This window comes from Delphinapterus leucas, chromosome 15 (assembly GCF_059928025.1).
Source record: "Delphinapterus leucas isolate spDelLeu-1000000601 "Yukka" chromosome 15, BTC_Dleu_Yukka2, whole genome shotgun sequence".
Taxonomy (NCBI): domain Eukaryota; kingdom Metazoa; phylum Chordata; class Mammalia; order Artiodactyla; family Monodontidae; genus Delphinapterus; species Delphinapterus leucas.
Window position 1 is genome coordinate 22,527,224 of NC_143143.1, and position 20,218 is coordinate 22,547,441.

General features: G+C 47.4%; 1 protein-coding gene across 2 annotated transcripts; it reads left to right on the forward strand.

Moving 5' to 3' along the window:
• The first annotated feature begins 1,409 nt into the window (after window positions 1–1,409).
• Window positions 1,410–18,132, forward strand: GP2 (glycoprotein 2). Of its 2 annotated transcripts, none has more exons than XM_089896069.1 (10): window positions 1,410–1,716; window positions 5,770–6,210; window positions 7,056–7,166; window positions 8,361–8,578; window positions 9,073–9,221; window positions 10,532–10,777; window positions 11,670–11,832; window positions 12,787–12,871; window positions 14,070–14,114; window positions 17,453–18,132. In XM_089896069.1, exons 1-10 carry the CDS (start codon window positions 1,569–1,571, stop codon window positions 17,509–17,511), a joined length of 1,665 nt encoding a protein of 554 aa, XP_089752195.1. In that variant the 5' UTR covers window positions 1,410–1,568; the 3' UTR covers window positions 17,512–18,132. The 2 variants fall into 2 exon arrangements, with proteins under 2 accessions (XP_089752195.1, XP_089752194.1); XM_089896068.1 differs by lacking the exon at window positions 1,410–1,716 and adding an exon at window positions 2,933–3,310.
• Window positions 18,133–20,218: the final 2,086 nt, after the last annotated feature.

Genomic DNA, 20,218 nt, shown 5'->3' on the forward strand with positions numbered 1-20,218 from the left:
AGCATTTTCAAGGACAGCTGGAGGAAGAGAATAATTATGATGACAATGATAACGATAATGATAGAGCACGAGTATCCAGAGAGGTAGAGGAGAATCAAGAAAACAATTGGCACAGGGGAGTCAAGGAAATACAGAGCGCCTGAAGAAAGCAGCGAAAAATCCATTGACAAGAGGCCAGAAAAAATGCCCAGTGGACTTGCTTAAGAGGTGACCTTAGCAGGGCAACCTTAGCCATATGCCTCAGATTGAAATGGAGAAGTCAGAGAGGGATGGAGGAACTGACTTTGAAATGAAGAAAGATCACTTATCAGAAGTTGGGGAGGGAATAGAAAATGAGGTAGATATTTACATGTTTCTAGGGGAAGGAAACACAAAGTTGAGTGAGGTCAAGTGTGATGACTTAAATTTTCTTGAGGTAGAATGCAAGACACCTGCTGAGAATGGAGGAAGTGGGGAGAGTAGGTGAGTAGTGATGGCTGCAAAGACTGTTTAAAAGGATGGAGAAGGTTGAGAGTGGCCATAGGGGAGACTAGGGCGGGTACCTGGCCAAAATGAATGGATCAGTGGGCTATTTTGTGGGCTCAGATGAATTTCTGAATCCAGCATTTGTAGCTGTTATAAGTTTGACATTTAGGGGATTCTTCTCCAAATGCACTAGGAGTGGAGAAGGTGGCTTGTACCATCTCTTCCTTGTCCATGTTGAGGCTTTCCTGAAAGGTGTTACCAACGCCAAGACCCCCATGCTCCCCGACCCTGTAGCCTTGCCTCCTTAAAGAGTCCCAGAGTAACACAGAAAAGGCAACGGCTATTTATTCTGCTAAAGCTGTGACTCTTTTGTTAATTCTGTAATACCTACCTTGCCACAAAAGCCAGGTCCAAGCCTGGAATTTAAAAGTCCAAGGTCTTCAGCTTCCTCTCGGTTTTATACCTTCCAATCTCTAGGGTAACCCACATACCAAAAGGTTCTTCTGATGCTTATTTTGTCCAAGGGCATGGGCTATCCTTTGCTAGCCCGCGATTCACACATCTCCAGATTGGCCCTTCCCAGACTCCTCAGCATTGAGCACCTGAAGTTGGGTAGATTCTATGGGCCAAAAATCAGAAATACCCATCCCCCCCTTCCTTATTTACTCCCTTGCTCTAACTGATTTCAAGCTGAGTGGCATCCAGACAAAAGCAGAAGTGTTTTAAGGTGATTAGCTAGGAACACAAGGTACAATTGAAAATCTGTTGCGCAAATAAGTGTGTGTTTGATTTCTCTCCACTTCCCTTTGGATATTAATCCTTTAATATCCAAATCCTTCCTTTTGATTAGCGTTTGGTTTCTGGTGATAAATATGGTACCAGCTTCGTTGGTTTATCGTGAGGATTAAATGTGAGAAGTAATGGGGGCAAAGCACTCGGTGGTGCCCAGTGTGTTCAGCATTCAGTACGTGCTGCTCCTGTTTATAGAGAAGCATTTGCATGAAGGAGGGACTGCTGGGGGTTGGGGGGAGAACAAAGAGGCCTTCCTTCACCATCCTTTGCGGTAAATTGTTTATCTTACCTGCACCCAACCAGCCCAGTGTATGCCTGGTAGGCTAACTCCAGTCACACCTCTGCACCAATCGTGGAGAGCCACATGGGTGGGAAACTGCAATAAAAGGAAGGTCCACTGCAGGCTTGCGTTCCCATGGCCAGAGAAGGAAGAGGAATGCTCTGTATTCTCACTTCCAGGTAAGTCCTGCTTCAAGCCCCAGCAGTCTTTCTCCTGATCCTGGGGGCCTCCCCCAACCCTTGACTCACTGGAATTGCTAGGGCTGTTTGTTTCTGGAAGCTTTCAGAACCCAGCAAGGAGTTTGCACCCTGGCCCTTGTCGAGGGCTCCAGATATCACTCTATGTCCAGTTCAGCCATGACTCCAGGCACCTGCTGGCTGCTCCAGGGCTAAAGATGCCCCTCACCCTTGTCCCTGGACACCCCACCGAGAAGACAGGCCTCTACTTGGGATTTCTTTTTTAATATTTATTTATTTGGTTGCACTGGGTCTTAGTTGCAGCAGGTGGGCTCCTTAGTTGCGTCTCATGGGCTCCTTTGTTGTGGCATGCGAACTCTTAGTTGCAGCATGCATGTGGGATCTAGTTCCCTGACCAGGGATCGAACCCAGGCCCTCTGCATTGGGGGCGTGGAGTCTCATCCACTGTGCCACCTGGGAAGTCCCTCTACTTGGGATTTTATCTCTAAGAATTACCAGTCCCGGGCGCTCTCTCATAACAGATTCACGCTATCCCTTCCAGAAACAGACCTCTATCTTCAACTGAAGTCTTCCAGAGGCTGTACGAAGTTATCCAAAGATTTTTCCATTTGAGGAGAGTTTCCCAGAAGAGGAAGTGTTATTTATTTGAGTGTTGACAGGCTCTTCACAGCTCTTTGTTTCTATCCACTCCCTCCCCGTTTATTATTCATTCATCCCTCAAACCCCTATCGAGCAACTCTTGTGCGTCAGGCACTGTGCAAGGAGCGAGACTGGGCTCAGTCTGACATGGTCTCACCCTCACAGACATCTACACACGTAGAGGACACTTCAGGCTCTCTTAGCACAGTGCCTGATGCACAGAACTGAGAAAGGGAAGCCGTTACTTTTGTCGGTAGGTATTCATAGCACTGTCACCCGCCCCCCTCCATCCAGTCTCCAAGAGCCACTACCTTGACCTGAGTAGGAACTACCCTGAGACCTTCTAGGACATTCTGCAGTCCTGGCTGGCTCTAAGCTTGCCTTTTGTTCTCTTGCTGTCAATCTCACCCACTTGGCAAGTCTCCTGTTCCTGTTATACTACCTCCTTTCTTCAAGTCACACCTGCTTTAAAGCAATACAGCCCTTCATGAAGGAAGCCATCGGTCCATTTCTAAGAATATGGGCCTAAGCAAGCTATTTCACTTCCAGCACAGTGCTTACACATAGAAGGGGCTCAATAAGTATTTCTGGGATTAACTTACTCTGAGTCTCAGCTTTTTCATCTGTAAAATGGGAGGAATAATAATACTTTCCCTGGAGGGTGGTTCGGTGCCTTAAATGAGCTAAGGTATGCAAGGGGCTTAGTACACGTGCTAACTGATGTGGGTTCCCTTCTTACCCTTGCACGCACCCAAGGGAACAACCTCCGTCTCCTTGATCGTATCTGGGTCTCTCCCTCCCGCAACGCCCCCAGCTGCATTGATAATCTGCGGGCCACTGAGTGACCGCAGGTCTCAGCTCATGGAAAGGATGGCTCCTGTCCTGTGGCTGGCCCTGGCCTCCTGCATTCTGACCCTGGCATCTACAGAACAGCAAGGTGAGTGCTCTGCTCACCTGGCATCTCAGATGCCCTGCAATACCTGGAGAGTGAGCAGGGAAGTGCAGAGAAGGTGTTTCGGGGTCAGTGAGGAGACAGGGGCATGACTAAAGCAAAGGTTCAGAAGCCGAAAGTCGAGGGAAACAAGATGAGAGAAGCTGGAATCAGTCACAGTCTCTCAGAGAGCCAAATCAGAAACTCCCCCTCGAGGACAGTGGAAGCCAGTTAACATAACTTCCCGTGCCTGGATATGGGGGCGATCAGAGATCCCGGGGTTCATGAGGACATGAATCACCCAGGCACTCTGTGCCTTGTTTTGGCAAGCGCCTCTCCTTCTTCCGAGTCAGTTTGCTCATCTGTAAAATGAAAGGACTAGGCTTAGTGATCTCTCTGTGGTCCTTCCAAAGATCCATGGATTGGGCATCTTAGATGCTTGTAGGAAGGGTTCTCAGGCTCAACACAAGGGTGAAAATTTCTGCCCGTGTCACCTGTGGAGGGGGCTAGAAGGACTCAACTCATGGCCTCCCTTGGAAAAATACAGTGGGTGCAGGAAATAATCCAAGAATAACAAGTGCAGTGACTTCTTTCCTTAAAACAAGCATGTGCATAAGCAGGCTTGAAAATGTCTTTTCTAAAAATTCCCTCTAATGTGATCCCAGCTTTGTGAAGATGGACAGAGCCTTAGCAATCAGAGCATCGGTGCTGGGCACACAGTCACCCATTAAGTAGCTTGTGCATCAGGGAAAAAAAAAAAAGGGATGTGATGTGACCCTGGTAGGATATACTTAATTCATCATTAAGGCACTCACACTGTTCAACATATCAGAACTAGAGGAGAGAACTAGCTTAAACTACTAGGCCCCAGGTGCTGTGCGTGGCATTTTGCACCTACTATCTCATTTAACCAGCCAACAATCCTTTAAAGCTTTATTTTCCCAAATGGGGCATGCCTATCCTGAAATGACTGTGAGGGTGCAGAAATTCTTAAAGAATTTTGGGGGGACTTCCCTCGTGATCCAGTAATTAAAATTCTGAGCTTCCACTGCAGGGGGCACGGGTTGGATCCCTGGTCAGGGAACTAAGATCCTGCATGTCGAGGGGCACAGCCAAAAAGAAATTTTTTTGATAGCTATATATACTTTTCTTCATGGGTATTAAACAAAATAACTAGTACATCATACCTATGGTATCACAGCTATTATTCCTTAGGATGAAACGAATTTATAAAGAGAGTCATTGAAAGAAACACATGAAATAAATAATAGGACAGGTGGACACACGTGTGGCAAACGTCATAACCTGAGGCATGGGAATGGATGAAGTTTGGGCACCATTAGCTCACAGGTGTTGTTTTGCAGAAGAGTCTCAGGGGAGTTAAACCATCTGCCAAGGTCACCCAGTCAGCAGGCACAGATCTGGGTTTAAACCCAGACTGAGCAGCCTGTTGGCTTCCTCCGCCCCCCACCCCATCCCTGCTTTACTTGTCTGCCTCTTCACGCATCACAGTCCCTGAATCTGTTAAAAGCCATGAGATCAGCAATCAGAAATGGTCCTGTTAGACCAGTGGGGGGTAATTTTTCTTCTCAGGGGACAATTGGCAATGTCTGGAGACAGCTTCGGGGAGGAGTACTTCTGGCATCTAGTAAGAAAAGCTCAGGGATGCTGCTAAACATCCTACAGTGCCCAGGACAGCCCCCAGCACAGAATTATCCAGCCCAAACATCAACAGTGCTGAGGTTAAGAAACCTTGTGTTAGATCTTCGTCTACTGATAATGGACAAATGTCTATGATATATTAAGTAAAAAATGCAAGTGGAAATGGACATATATACACTACCAAATGTAAAATAGATAGCTAGTGGGAAGCAGCTGCATAGCACAGGGAGATCAGCTCAGTGCTTTGTGACCACCTAGAGGGGTGGGATAGGGAGGGTGGGAGGGAGACACAAGAGGGAAGAGATATGGGAACATATGTATATGTATAGCTGATTCACTTTGTTATACAGCAGAAACTAACACACCATTGTAAAGCAATTATACTCCAATAAAGATGTTGAAAGAAAGAAAGAAAGAGATGCAAGTGGAAAAAAATAAGCTCTACAACATTAAACCCATTTTTATTTAAAAAGAACTGTATTTTAAACATATGCATAGAAAGGGTCTAAAGACTGTACAACAAATTTATGGTTACTTCTGGGAATGCAATGGACTCTGACAAGTTTCATTTCTACTTTATTCATTTTAATGACCCCGATGTTCTTAATGCCTGTAATGTACCACACAAAGGCCTCAGGATTATTCTGACCCCAAGGTGATGAGGGCTGGTGGTCAATGAGTGGATCATGTTCTGCTGGTCCTCATTGGGGCCCCTAGCATTTCCAAAACAAAGTGTGTCGGGGATAAAAACGCTGTAGGCTCTGGGGTTTCTCTGTAAACCTAAGCATGCTGTTACTCTCCAGGTTACAGAAACCCCACCAGTGCCAGTTCCTATGAGCAGGGCTTGGAGTGTGGAGCCCCTGGCACCCCAGAGGCGCAGCTCTGTTTTGACCCCTGCCAGAATTACACCGTACTGGATGAACCCTCCCGAAGCACAGAGAACACGGGAGAAGTCGAGAAATGTGACAGTGACAAGCACGGCTGGTACCGATTTGTGGGAGACGGAGGAGTGAGGATGCCGGAGGACTGCATTCCCGTGCACCACTGCCAGACGGCTGCTCCCGTGTGGCTGAATGGCACCCACCCCACCGTCGGGGAGGGCATCGTCAACCGTACCGCCTGTGCCCACTGGAGTGGCAACTGCTGCCTCTGGAAGATGGAGGTGCTGGTGAAGGCCTGCCCGGGCCAGTACCACGTGTACCGGTTGGAGGGCATCCCGCAGTGTAATCTGAGATATTGCACAGGTGAGGGGAGCAGGGCTACCCGGTGAAGTGCCCAGGGTCAGTAGAGTGAGTGGAGCGGGTCAGGAGGGGACTCAGCAGAACAGCCTCGACTCAGTGCCTGTCAGTTATTGCCCAGTGGGAACGTTGCCCAAGGGCTGCCAGACCTTCCAGCGTTTCAAGTAAAGCCAGAAATTCGGATTTGAAGGTGAAATCTCCCGGTAAGTCTATCCACGTGTGTGGCATAATAGTAAGAACTCAGACTCATTGAGATTTAGATTTCACTTGGGCAGTTTAATTCAACTCTCTGAGTTTGGGTTTTCTGATCTGAAAAAAACGGACAATGGCAAAAATAACAGCAACACAGCATGCGTTACAGTGCCTCTGCTCCTGTTCTAAACACTTTAAACCATTCATTCCTTTAGTCCTCTCCTCAACTTCATGAGACATGCACTATATAGTTAGTTCAGATGAGGGGTCTGGGGCACAGAGAGGTTCAGCAGTTCTCCCAACATCACAGAGCTGGAATTGTGGCAGAGCCAGATTTGAACCTAGCACCCCAGCTGCACGATCCAAATGCTTAACTGCTGTGCTACCCCCACCCCCATGTGGTCACCACGTGAAATGAACGAGCTAATGCACGGAAAGTACTGGGAACAGCGTCTGCCTTGTAGTAAAAGCACTAGGATGGCACCTCCGAGGTTCTCACCTCACTGGATTAGGAGTCAGGAAATTCGAGTTTGAGGCTTGACCCTTCCACCAAGCGTGGCACAAGTCTTCCGTGCCCTGTAGAATGACAAGGTTGGCCTTGGTGGCCTCAGGTCCACCCTGCTCTGCATCTTATCCTCTTTCTCTGCACCCTACCCCAGACCCCGCCACCACGCAGGACAACTGTGAGAGGACCTGCCGCTCCAAGGAGGAGTGTCGCTTCGTCAGCGGCACCTGGGACTGCTTCTGCAGACAGGACCTCAATATCTCCGGTGAGCGCTGGGATTGGACTGGCCTAGTGGGCAGGGCAGGAGGGAGGGAACTTCAGAGGGTCTGGGCAAGGTGTGGACCAGAGTCAGTAGGGATGGAACTGAGGTCAGGGGATGAGAGTGCCCGAAGCCAGTGAGTTTGCAAGGATTGGGGGCAGGGATGGAGCACGTTTCCAGGTCAGCCACTGGACCGTGGCCTCAGGAGTGAGTGGGCTTGACCCATGAGGGACAAAGGATGAGAACTCTGCAGGCGTGGAAGTTGTGTTCAAATACCTGCAGAGTCTATACATGAGGAACAGGGACGGACTCCTGTGCCAGTCCGGGATTGGCCACAGGTGGGGCCTGGGGCCTGGGACAAGCCACCTACACCCTCTGAGCCTTAATGTCCTCATCTGTAAAATGGGGATGAGATAATAATAAAAAATACCCACAATGCAGGGATTTTATGAGACTTCAATCAGAGCAGTCCAAATGGGCAGGCTCTGGAGGTGATGTTTTTCTCATCCCAGTAGGTAAGCAAACACAGTCAGGTGACCCATGGGTAGACATGCCACAGATGAGCCCTAAGCCCTGGGTGGGGATTGGATGAGCTTCCCGCTGAGATGATCTCCTTCCCTCCGAGACTCTAACAAGGGCCTCCGACTCTTGCTTTGGGCACAGGCCTGCTTTCCTGTGAGCACGCTCCCAGTCGCTGCAGAGGAGAGAGTGCTCTAAGCAGAGGGGCAAGAAGGAGCCCGAGTTCCTCATCTCTGGCGACAAGGGTGTCCTTCTACCTCCAGATGCAGGGAGGGCACCTTTCACAGGGGAGACTTATTTCCTGCCTTCGGGGAGACAGAGAGGAGGGTCAGAGTGTCCCTCTTGCATCAGCTGTACCTTAAGTAACTTTAATTCAAAATAATCAATGTGCCATTCAGCATATTTTGGGGCGACCTGCTCTGGGGCTCAACAGGAACCAGACACGAGAACCTTCACCAAGCCTGCACACAAAATGCTTGGAAATCTTGGACCAGGGGCATCTTTGCCAACTTCGCCTACCACAAGCCTGGGTGTGAATCCCACGTGGGTCCCAGGCCCCCTCCAGTCTCCCCAGCCTCCCGGTGGGCAAGGTGGCTTTGCCAAAGGGCAGAAAGTGTGAGCTCTGCCCGCTACTTCCAGGCTTCTGTCCACTCTACCTCCCTCCCTCTCCCAACTTTCCAGATGTGCACAGTTTGCAGCCCCAGCTGGACTGTCAGGCCAAGGAGATCAAAGTGTCACTGGACAAGTGTCTGCTGGAAGGCCTGGGTTTCGGGGACGAGGTCCATGCCTACCTTCAGGACCAGAACGGGAACTGCAGCAGCATGATGCAAAGAGAGGAGAACAACTGGATATCGGTGACCAGCCCCGCCCAGGCCGGTGCCTGCGGAAACATTCTGGAGGTGAGTGGTGTTTATCCCACTGCTGCCAGAGTGCGGGAGCTGGGCTGGCGGGGCCTGTCTCAGTAACTGTGAGCCCTTGGACAAGTCACTTAGCCTCCATGGGCCTCTAGAGGTATGTGAGCTCACACATGTTCGTCCAGGAGAGAGCTGACAATAGGTTTGATGCTTAAGCTCAGTAAATGTAAGTTAGGGTTATGATTATTTCACTTAGGGACGAGGTGGGAAAGGTTCACAGAGGACCAGGCATGGTGGTTCCTGACTGTTCCCAAGGGTCAGCAATTTATTGTTCTAGTTTTTGATCCGGGGTCCTCAGTCCCCTTCCCGTAAAGTGTCAGTGCCACTGCGGGAGGAGGCCCATGGCCTCCTTGAGGTCAGAGGGCAGGGTGTCAGCTTGACTGACAGCATCAACTCTGGAGTCACACAGACCCGAATCCCAGATACACTTGTACCCTCATCCACGTAAACATACATGTGGTCTTGTTTTTATGCCAAAGAGAAACCAAACCCATGCCATCTACAAAAACACCCTCTCCTTGGTCAACGATTTCATCATCAGAGACAGCGTCCTCAGCATCAACTTCCAGTGTGCCTACCCGCTGGACATGAGAGTCAGCCTCCAAACTGCCCTGAAGCCCATCGTAAGGTATGGCACTGACCCTTACCCTTTGACCCGTGACCCTGACTGACTTCACGACATCTTAGGACGTCCACAGGATCCGCCCACCTCCTTCAGGAGCTTCCGTTCATTCGCTCGTTCACTCCACAAATATTTGTTGATTATGTATGAGGATGTTCGGCATGCTTCCCTGGTGGCGCAGTGGTTGAGAGTCCGCCTGCCGATGCAAGGCACACGGGTTCGTGCCCCGGTCCGGGAGGATCCCACATGCCGAGGAGCGGCTGGGCCCGTCAGCCATGGCCGCTGAGCCTGCGCGTCCGGAGGCTGTGCTCCGCAACGGGAGAGGCCACAACAGTGAGAGGCCCGCGTACCGCAAAAAAAAAAAAAATACGCTAAGGAACAAAAATGCACAACAATTTCATTTATCTTGAGGAAGAAAGGCATTAACAACTAACTATATCAAAAATTATTTACAAGTGAGTTGCATGCAGTGTGGGGTAGGCTCGGAGTGCTGTGGGATCAGGGAGCAAGGGTCCCTGACCTAATCTTGGTTGGGGAGCACAGTTGGGGGCAGGAAGGCTTCCCTGCAAATGTGGGATTTAAGCCAGATCAGCTTTGATTGGATAAACAGCACCTGTAACTCACCAGAAATAGAACCAAATAGCAATTTGGATGGAATTCAATTTGGGTAGGGGCTTTTGTCTTTTGTTCACTGCTGTATGGCTGTGCCTGGAATGGGCCCTGTTGAAGGAATTCCTCAGCATTCCTAGACTTGCTGGGGGTCCTTCTGGGGGTATCAGAAACCCAAGGTGCCCTTCCCATTCCCTTATTGCCTCCTGGGCTCACAGAATGGCAGGGTTAGGATTAGAAATCTTCTGGTTCAATTTCTAGATTTCAGCCTGTAATGTGTTGGGGCCCAAGGTTCATAAAAAATAAACATTAAAGCCATTTTATTTATCTTGTTAAAATTGGTGTTTCATTGAAGATTATGGGGTGCAGGGAAGAGGTCTGCTGCTAAAAACTGTGAGCCCACAGAACTGGTTCCAAGCCCTATTCTACAGGTTAGAAGACGGAGGTGTTCTTTGAGTGAAGGAGGTATGTCTGCTCTCTGATGCAGGGAGAATTTGTAGGAATCCTGGAGACAGACTCATGTGTTTGTCAAGTTTAGTGCCTAGAAGGTAGTAAATGCTTGATTTAAATAAGTGATTGAATAGTTCATTTAGGAATCAAAGATATGCCTCTGCCTTCATAACCCGACACAAGTGTGGGACTTGATTGATTTTGTTCTCACTGGTCAAAACCTGAAGTTTCCATTCTTGTGGTTTCTCTGTTCTCAGTTCCTTGAACATCAGTGTGGACGGGGAGGGAGAGTTCACTGTCAGGATGGCCCTCTTCCAAGACCAGAACTACACATCTCCTTATGAAGGGGCTGCAGTCGTGCTGTCTGTTGAATCCATGCTCTACGTGGGCGCCATCTTGGAGAGAGGGGACACGTCCCGATTTAACCTGGTGTTGAGGAACTGCTATGCCACGCCCACCGGAGACATGAATGACCCTGTGAGATATTTCATCATCAGAAACAGGTATCGGACAATCTGGGGTTATCTTTTGGCCTAAATGAGGTTTGGGGTGGAGAAGAATGATCACCTCATCCCTGCCCGGCAGTTGAGTAACTTGGCTTGCCTCTTTTGGAAAATAATTTGGTATTACATACGATGACCATACCCTGTGACCCAGAAATATCACTCCTGAGATTGTAGCCTTAAAGGATTAATACAAAATAGGTGGGCAGGGTAAAGAAATGCCAATTATTTTTCATTTCAGTATCTTTTATAACGTTGGCAATAGGTTCATAATTCAAAAACAGGGGACTTTTATACAGATGTTAACACTAACTGAACAACATGAAAATAGTGTAACTGTTATGGGACAAAATATTATTGAATATTGTTAACTAGCAAAAACAAAGGGAAATGCATATCTATAGATCATGATTCAAGCCGTGGTAATAATACTAGTTACCATGTCCCATAGAGTTTAGCTGTATGCCAAGCAATGTACTAGGCAGAATATAAGGATTATCTCATTAAATGCTCACATCAACCCTAGGAAGTGCATATTCCTGTCCCTACTTTACAGATAAGAAAAGTGAGGTTCAGTAAAGTAATCGGCTCACAATCGCTTAACTAGAAAGTGGGTTGGGTTGGAATTTGAAATCAGTCTGTCTCGTTCCAGGGACTGTGCCCCCCCCCCAAACTTAAACCGTGTGGGCTTATGGGTAACATTGTGGAGGAAACCTGGAGGAATAAAAGTCTATGTTATAGGTTGGAGAAAACACTTGGCGGGAGGTGGGGAGGCTCTTTAATTCTCTCCGATGCTATTTTTATACTGGGTACAAATTAAAGATGCAGCCAAGGGCCTCAGGCCCCCTGAGTTGCTCTAGAAGTTAAATCCCTGTGCCTGTCACCCTCCCAGCTGCCCAAATAAACGTGATTCCACTATCTACATGGAAGAGAATGGGGTGTCATCGGAAAGCCGGTTCTCAGTTCAGATGTTCATGTTTGCCGGAAATTATGACCTAGTTTTCCTGCATTGTGAGATTTCTCTCTGCAATTCCCTTAAAGAGCAGTGCCAGCCGGTGAGTATCTCTTTGGACTGAACAACTATTCAGTGCCTGATATGGGGCCTGGTACCTCCATATATATTTATTGGAATTATGGATGGATTGAAAGAAGGGAGGGAGGAAAGGAGAGAGGAAGGGAGAAAGGCAAAGGAAGTTAGATGGATGAAGAGATGGAAAGATGGATGGATGGGTGGATGGATGGAAGGGAGGGAAGGAGAAAAAGAGGAAGAGAGGGACAAAAGAAGGATGAATGGATGTACTTTAAGCCTCCAAAAGCCCACAGGTAAGCAATCCTTGTGTCCCCAGGAAGTATATCAGATGAAAGAGCCTGTCCTCTAGGTTTCCTTGGCCCAGGACATTTTAAATGATTTTAATAATAGTTGACTTTTTTTAGTGCTTACTCTGTGTCAAGCGCTGTACTAAAACTTTTATATGCCTTATCTAATTTAATTCTCACAGCAACCCTTTAAGTAGATTCTTTTAGCAACCCCATTGTACATATGAGGAAACTGAGCTCAGAGAGGTCCCTTGCCCAAGGGCCACACAGCTAGAAAGTATCAGAGCTGGGGTATGCCCTGGCTGAGGAGTAACTACAGTGCCCATGCTCTTAACCCAGATTTAGCACTGCCTGCTAAGAGTTGGCATTTCTTGAGTGCTTACTATGTGCCTGTGTGCTGCAGACATACTTCCTTTTAACCTTCACAACCAGGAAGATACTATTTAATAATAATAGACAGGTATAGTCATTTGTCCCAAATTAAACAGCTAAAAGAGAGGAGAAGAGATTCAAACCCAGGTTCATTTGACATGACAGTGAGAATTCTCTAGATTGAGAAAACCAGACATCAGAATTAGGATCATAGGGTGGGTGAGGCTCCATTCTTGGGCCGGAGCTGCCCATTGCAGGAGTAGCCTGGAGAGGAACGTGCCTTTACATTTTGACATAATGAGAATTCTCCATCCCCACAGTCTTGCTCGAGAAATCAACTCCGCAGTGAAGGAGTGGCTATTGACCCAGCCCGTGTTTTAGATCTGGGACCCATCACTCGCAGAGGTAAGAAGTGGCCACGTCCTAGTGATAACACCAGCTGGCCAAGTGCTGACAGTTAACTGCAGATGCCTGGGGTCACCAACCTAACAACCCAGGGCTTTTTCTGCTTCCTCAGTGCCCCCCACTGGTGAATGCATCTTTCCAGGAGATGCTTTGGGTAATGATAATCGCTTTTGCCACATGTGCTGTGCGCTAGAGATCAGGCTAAGCTCTCAGCGTGCACTGACTCACTTAATCCTCCCCAGATGCATCCATTTTACAGGTGAGAAACTGAAGCTCAGAGAGATTAAGTGACTCACCCAAGATCACCCACTCATGAGCAGCTGGAGTTAGCGCTGAACCCAGCTCGGTCTGATTCCAAAGCGTGTGTCCTTTGCCTTTTCCCTCCTGCCGGGTCCCCATAACTCAGTCTAAGTCCTAAACCAACTTTGTTTTCTGAGGAATGACCGTGTTTCTCAAAATCCAGTTACAGTGTTCTGGGGCATGACATAGGAGAAGCTTTCCAAGTGCTCCTCAAATTTTCATCCCTCCATCCCATGGGTTAGCAGTACCTGTGGTAGTTAGTCATGGTTTTTATTCACACTGGAATGGCAGAATCAAGAAATCCAAAAAAGTGAAAACATTTTTTTTTTGTCCTAGAGAAATTAGGATGCAGTAACATTAATAACAGTAATAATAGTAACGGTAATAATAATACTTTGTGCCTGGCACCATACCAAACCCATTTATATGCATTGTCACATGAAATGTTCACAACAGTCTAAGGACGTAAGCACTATTACCACTTCCATTCTCCAGATGAGTAAACAGCCTGTCTCCTGAAGAAGGCTCTGCCTGGAATTGTCCTGTCCTTTTATTGCCTCATGTGTTGTCACAGGGTAGCTAGGGGAGCGGGGAGGAGGTGCTAGGAACTTCCACTTTGCAACCAGACAGACTGGGGTTCAAATCCAAGCTCTTCCACTTACTGGCAGACATTGCTGAGCCTCAGTCTTCTCATCTGTCAAATGGGGATGAGAACAGTTGCCTCACGAATCTGTCAGGAGGATTAAGTTTCATATGCACGATAATAGATGCTTCCACAATGTGGATTGTCCGTGACTGTGACGGCCAGGTCCAGGAGGTCTTGGAGCAACTATGGCTACAGTGCCACAGTCAGTGGAGCATGACTATGGAAACCCTCACCTTCTGCTCTTGTCTCCAGGTGCCCAGTCTCTTGGTGTCATGAGTGGAACCACCAGCACTGCAGGTACATCATTTTCTCCTGCCTTTCCCACAGCCCTCCCTCCCAACTCTCCCTCTTTTTAATTCAGTGAATATTTAGTTATAGCCTCTTCTACGTGCCAGGCCCTGTGCCAAGAACTGTGGACCGTGATATAAATCAGACCCTAGACTGGCTCTAGAGATGAGCTCTCACAGTGCAGCAGGAGAGCCAGTCATTAGACGGGAAATGTTCGTTGAGCACCTACTGTGTGCTAGGCTTTGTTCTAGACAGTGAAGTTATAATGGTGAACGATACAGGCCAGATGCCTGTCCTCATGGAGATTGTGTTCCAGTTGAGAAATAGATAACAAAAAGTTAACAACGTAGTTTAGATATAGAGGAGAGTGATGTGATAGAAAATTACCAGCATGGGTTAGGGTTAAATAACCGCCTTAAATAACACAGAAGTTTATTTCTCTCACACATAAATGAAGTCCACAAGGCAAGCAATCCAGGGCTAACAGGGCAGCACCATGAGGTCATCAAGAATCCAGACTCACTTCATATGGATAAGGGAAGGCTAGCTCCTAATAAAGAGAGGTAGGCTCTGAGGGCATTCGTTCCGGGATACCGGCAGAATCACAATCCTTAGGAGCCTCTATCCAGATGATCTCATCCCATGTTCCTCAGTCCCCAGGTTTTTCCAGCCAGAGCTCTGACATCGTAGCAAAGCTGCCCAGACAGACCATTCAACCATCATTTAAGCTTGGCAACTATATTGAGTCCAAATTTGCTCTTCAGCTGTATCCACTCTCCTATTGGCTGTAGATAAGGGCTTCTTACAAGCTAACTAACTACCAGAGAGACCCTCTGGCTCCCTCACTTGGCCCTAACAATTAAAACTCCTCAGTTACTCATCCTTCTGCAGTAGGGCATTACTATAAAGCAGTACTAATTAACCAGTTCCAGTTCCCCTGTACTTAAAGGCCTGAATCATTGTACTGGCCAGAGAATTCCCCCCTCAACAGGGACTTTCTCTTGAGTCACTAATTGGTGAACATTTTAGCAATTATTTTGCTACCTTATGATGGGAACTACTCATGCCACACATATTAGTTGGGATTGGGTTCTAAAAAAAAAAAAAGAATCCAGCCTCCTTCCATCTCACCCCTCTACCATCTTCAGGGTGTGGCCATCATCTTCATGGTCCAAGATGGCAGCCAGAGCACCAATCTTTATATCTAGGCCAGGACTGAGGGAACTTGGAAGAAGTCAATGACTTTTAAGGAACAGTCCTGGAAGCTGACACCTTATACCTCCACTTACATCTCATTGGCCAGTGCTTAGTCACATGGCCACACCTAGCTGCAAAGGAAGTTGGGAAATGTAGTCTTTATCCTGGGTGGCCATGTGCCCAACCAATGTGTGATGGTTCTATTACCAAGATAGGAAGGAAAATGAATATCAGAATGGATAAATGGTCAGAAAATTTTTCAGAGGAGGTGATATTTGAACTAAATGAGAAAAAGGAGACAGGTGTGCAAATATTAGCAGAATAAGCTCTGTAGGCCAAATGAACGCCAGTTGCAAAAATGAGATAGGCATATAAGCAAATAAATCACAAGCAAGTAGGTAGTGCAGAAGGGGCACACAGAAGAGTAATTAACTGTATTGGATAAGGTCAGGAGAGAATTTCTGCATGTGTTAACATCTGAAAGGGCTTTTGATGGATGAATTGGAGCTCAATAGAAGACAAATCTAAGAAATGTATTTTGGCCCAAAGGGAAAGCAATGCTATTAAGATTTCACTATCCCCCAAAATGGCCTATGCTGGTGAACCCAGGCATGAAAAAGTTCTACCCATCCTCAAATCTCCAACTAGATAACAGTCTAAAAGTTTCCAGATAATCTCAAGTTGTCCTCTCCATGCTCAGTGCTAACATTCAGACAACACTCAGAAAAGCAGTGCTCATTGGAGAGGGGGGTTAGAGCTCAGAGCAAAAGCAGCTTGAGAGCAGGGACCTCAATCTCATTCATTTCTTCCAGTCCTTCAGGTTAGCACAGTGCCGGGAGCAGCCTGGCTTCCCAGTAGACTTTGCCAAATTGACTAATTTCTTGGTGGGTAGTGGATTCTGGAGCCTTCTGAAAATGGAGGGAGTTACTGTGACCTGGTAGCGGAGCACCACAAGAGGGCACCTATGGTTTCATTGCTTGCTATCTCCCACAAGCATTTTTGATGTTTTAGAATTAATTAAACATCAACCTATGTTTCATAATTATAAGATGGTTGTCATATGCTAATATGTTTCTGAAAATTATGATATTCTTCTCCCCCTCCCTCCTAAGGACATCAGCAAGTTACTCTGAAATTTAGGGGACAGAGAGCCGTTATAATCTGGTATTGGGTGGAAGTGGCGGTGCATGCCTCTCCCAGGTCCTCCAATATGAGGCAGCTATGATCCAGGATCCAAGCCCTTCTTTAACCCTGAGTATACAGTAATGTTTAGAAGAGATATGATTCCAACCTCCCAGATCTTAGAGTCTGATTTTCAAAATCAATACTTACATGGTGTTTACCATGTGCCAGGCACCGTTCTAAATGCTTGCTATGAGTTCACTCACTTGCCTTACAAAAATCTCATGCAGTAGTAGCTGCTAGTAATGTTTCTATTTTGCATACAGGGAAATTCAGGTTTGGAGAGCTTCAATAACTTGCCTGGGTCTGCACAGCTAGTTGCAGAGCTAGGATTCTAAGCTAAGTAGTCAAGCAACAGAAGTAGTGCTTTTTAACCTCCCTGTCCTTCTGCCTCTTCAGTATTAGTCATAGTAAGTAATGCTAGCTGCTGTAACAGACAATCCCCATCTTTCTGTGCTTTTATACAACCGTTTATTTCCCATTAAATCACTGGAGGATGCAGTTCAGTGCCTTTGCAGTCATTAGGAACTCAGGTTCTTACCTTCTGGTAACTTCTGGCAACTCTACTGTCCCCCACAAGTCCTCTCCTGGATCCTCTGCATCTGGTCCCTAGATGATGGATGAGGGAGCAGGGAGAATTATGTAGGAGGTTTTAAGGACCAGGCCTAGAAGCAGCTTCTACCCACATTCCACTGGCCAGATTCAGTGATATGGTCCCACCTACCTGCAAAGGAGGTGGGGAAAAGTGCCTTCCAGCATGCTCAGAGGAAAATGAAGTTTGTTTGGTGGTGGTGAGACAGCTTTGCCTCTACCACATGGCCCTGTGCCACCTCCCAGGGGCTATAACCCAAAATAAATATTAAGGATACTCTGCCTTTGTCATCCTTGTAAGACAGAAGATAGGGATGCCACCTCATTTTGGCTGCTGAATTCCAAAGCCCACCTGACAGTCCTCTCTTGCGTTTCAGTGTTCCTGGTGGCCTGGCCCATGCTTCTCCTGCCTGTCCTCCTGGCTGGGCTGTTCTGAGAGCTCAGCTGGACATCTGGCCTTGAAGCTCGTGTTCTTCCCTCTGACGATGGCTTCCAGTCACCCTTCAGCTCTGCTGATTCTCTCTCCAAATCACATAGACAGTCTCCAGGCCTGACTAGGTTTGGAGAAAAAGAAGAGTTTCGCTTGTTTAACACTCGCAGTGCCTTTGTATTCCTTTTTTTCTCAGGTGGGTGCCCTGCCACCTGGCCTGGCCTGACTTCCTCATTCATTAGCAGGATCCTGAAATCAAATTTGCGATGTGCTTCTGTGGCTACAAGTATAGCACACGTTCATAACTTCAGGGAAGAGGGGCTGTGTCAATGGGGGGAAGGGGCGGGGGAATTGCTTGTAAAAAGATGCCTCCCACAGACTTCCCAAACACCCCCTGTTCTGACTGCCAGTGAATTGAACAGACCAATGTTTGCTTTCACCCCGCTTCCTCTGGTGTACTTCCATCACGGTTTCAACAATACGCATGGGAACATGTTGTAAAGGGGCCACTTTTGGAGACCTTGTTCTGGGGAAGACTGGTGCCCATTGCTCCCCTGTCCCCCACCACACTGCAGACATGCTTTGACATGCCTAAAACTACACAAACCCCTACCCCTGGGACCTGGATGCTAGAGGAAATGCTCAGTTTGGGTGCAGAGATGCTGTCACCCCAGAGCACACCTCTAGCGTAAATAGTGATGCCCTTGCTCTGAAGGGTTAAGCAGGCAGTCCCAGTATAAAATGGTGCATCAGTTCTGCCATGGGGATGTAGCAGCAGAGCCTGGGGGATGGGTGAAGTCCCTTTCTGGAAACCTTGAATGAACCCTCACAAAGACTCCATGAAGATGCCACAGATAGAGAATGCTATGCATGAGGCCTCTCCAAGCCAGCCTCAGGGAAAGTGACAGGATCAGGGCTAGGCGACCAGAGGCAGAGCCTATTCATCTGCCAGGAGGAGACTTTCCAAAGTGCCACGTTGTTCAGAGATGGTATGGTTGCAAGAAAGAGAAACCCACTCCAGTGGACTCAGGCCAAAGGGGAATTAATTATAAGGATATAGGAGCACCAAGTCCAGGGGCAGAAGATACAGCCTGACTGCACAAGGAGAGCCACGAGAAACTGAAGTTTGTCTGTCTTTCCACCTGTCACTCTTCCTAGAACTTGCAGCCTTTACATCTGCTTATCTTTATGCGTTCCCTTCATTTCCCCCCTCTCTCTGTGAAACTAGCTTTACCCGTTCATTCATCATCCTTGATTAAATATGGACATTGCAGCTTCATATCACTTCTTAATTCAGAGACCACAGAGACCAACTGGCATCCTGGTATTCCACATCCAAATTGCACCCAGGGAATCTGATTTCCTTGTGGGTATGAGTGCTTCCCCTGGTCCGATCATTGAGGGCAGGCGAGCGGGCTCATCTAGCACAGAGCCAGTGGGGCCGACCTGAGGGGGCAGGTCTCAGATAAATGGGGGTGTTCCTTGGACAGATATCCCAAAAGACCACTATGATAGTGGCTTCTTTGAAAGGGGGGTTCCCAGGAGGAATTGCTTTCTGTTTCCCAGTAAGTTAGAGGATTCACAACTACTATATTCCAAGGGAGCTGTCATGCTAGGAATGGACCTGAAAGGAGGTCAGAGGTCTTAATCTTTCACCTCTCTGAGGCTCATCTTCTCCCTTCTGTAGAAAAAAGGGGCTTGGCTAGAGCAAGATTCACAACATTTATAGTGGAGCTATTTCTTTAAATACGAGTCTACATGAACATCCAATATCTAGAGATTAAAAGCAAATAGACTCTTGTTGATGTCAGGTAGGGGGCTTACCTCTTCCGTTCTGTGCTTCCCTCCTCAAACCCCCAAAGAAACTCCATGATAACCCACAGGGTTACCAAGGGCAAAATTTTGGAATTCCCTGGAACATACAACCTCTAATATCCCTTCCGGTGTAAAGCACATGGGATTCCACTTAACTAGACTGACGCCCTTTGTCTATCTGTCTGTCTAACATCTATTTATATATCATCTATCTATCTATCCATCTAGCTCCTAGTCTCTCTTTCCCTCTCCATCTGTCTGCCTATCATCAAGGTAGTTGCAGCTTTTTGTCTTCTATGAATGGGCATCCCTACAAGCAAGAGCCACCGAATATTCCGTCTCCTTCGTTCATTCAATCAACACTAATCCGCTGAGCAGTTGTTATGTCCCAGGTCCAAGGGCCTCTGGGTAAAATAATGAAGGAAACACAGTCCCTGCCCCTAAGACGTTGACAATCTGGTGGAACACAAACATGCACAGAGGCATGCACAGGCAGATCACATCCACACACACTTTCCCACTGACCCTCAGGCCCAGAACTCACACCCGTACCAACATATACACTTGCAACAGATATACATGTCAACTTCACGTGCTCAAAGATACATGTCACACACAGAGATCCTCACCTGGGCCCTCAAGCTCAGTCACCTACATGTTTATTGCCACGAATAACTTAGTAACAGCTAACATTTTAACATGTCCTGTGCATCATTCTAGATGCACTGTGGACACTGTATCATTCCACCCTCACATTAGGTACTGAAGATATGTACTTTTATTGCCCCCAGTTTAGAGATGAGTAAACCAAGGCTTAAAGAACTACTCGCCCAAGAGCTTATAGCTTTCAAATTCTGTATTCAGGGTTTAAACCCAGGTAGCCTGAATTTGGGGCAAT

What these genes read in the sequence shown, in the direction of transcription:
- GP2 (XM_089896068.1), top strand. Translation starts at nt 3,094, where the DNA reads ATGTGGGTTCCCTTCTTACCCTTGCACGCACCCAAGGGAACAACCTCC. An exon ending in ACAGGACCTCAATATCTCCG is followed by an intron (nt 7,167 to 8,360) that starts GTGAGCGCTGGG and finishes CCAACTTTCCAG; the next exon opens with ATGTGCACAGTTTGCAGCCC. An exon ending in GGGACCCATCACTCGCAGAG is followed by an intron (nt 12,872 to 14,069) that starts GTAAGAAGTGGC and finishes TCTTGTCTCCAG; the next exon opens with GTGCCCAGTCTCTTGGTGTC.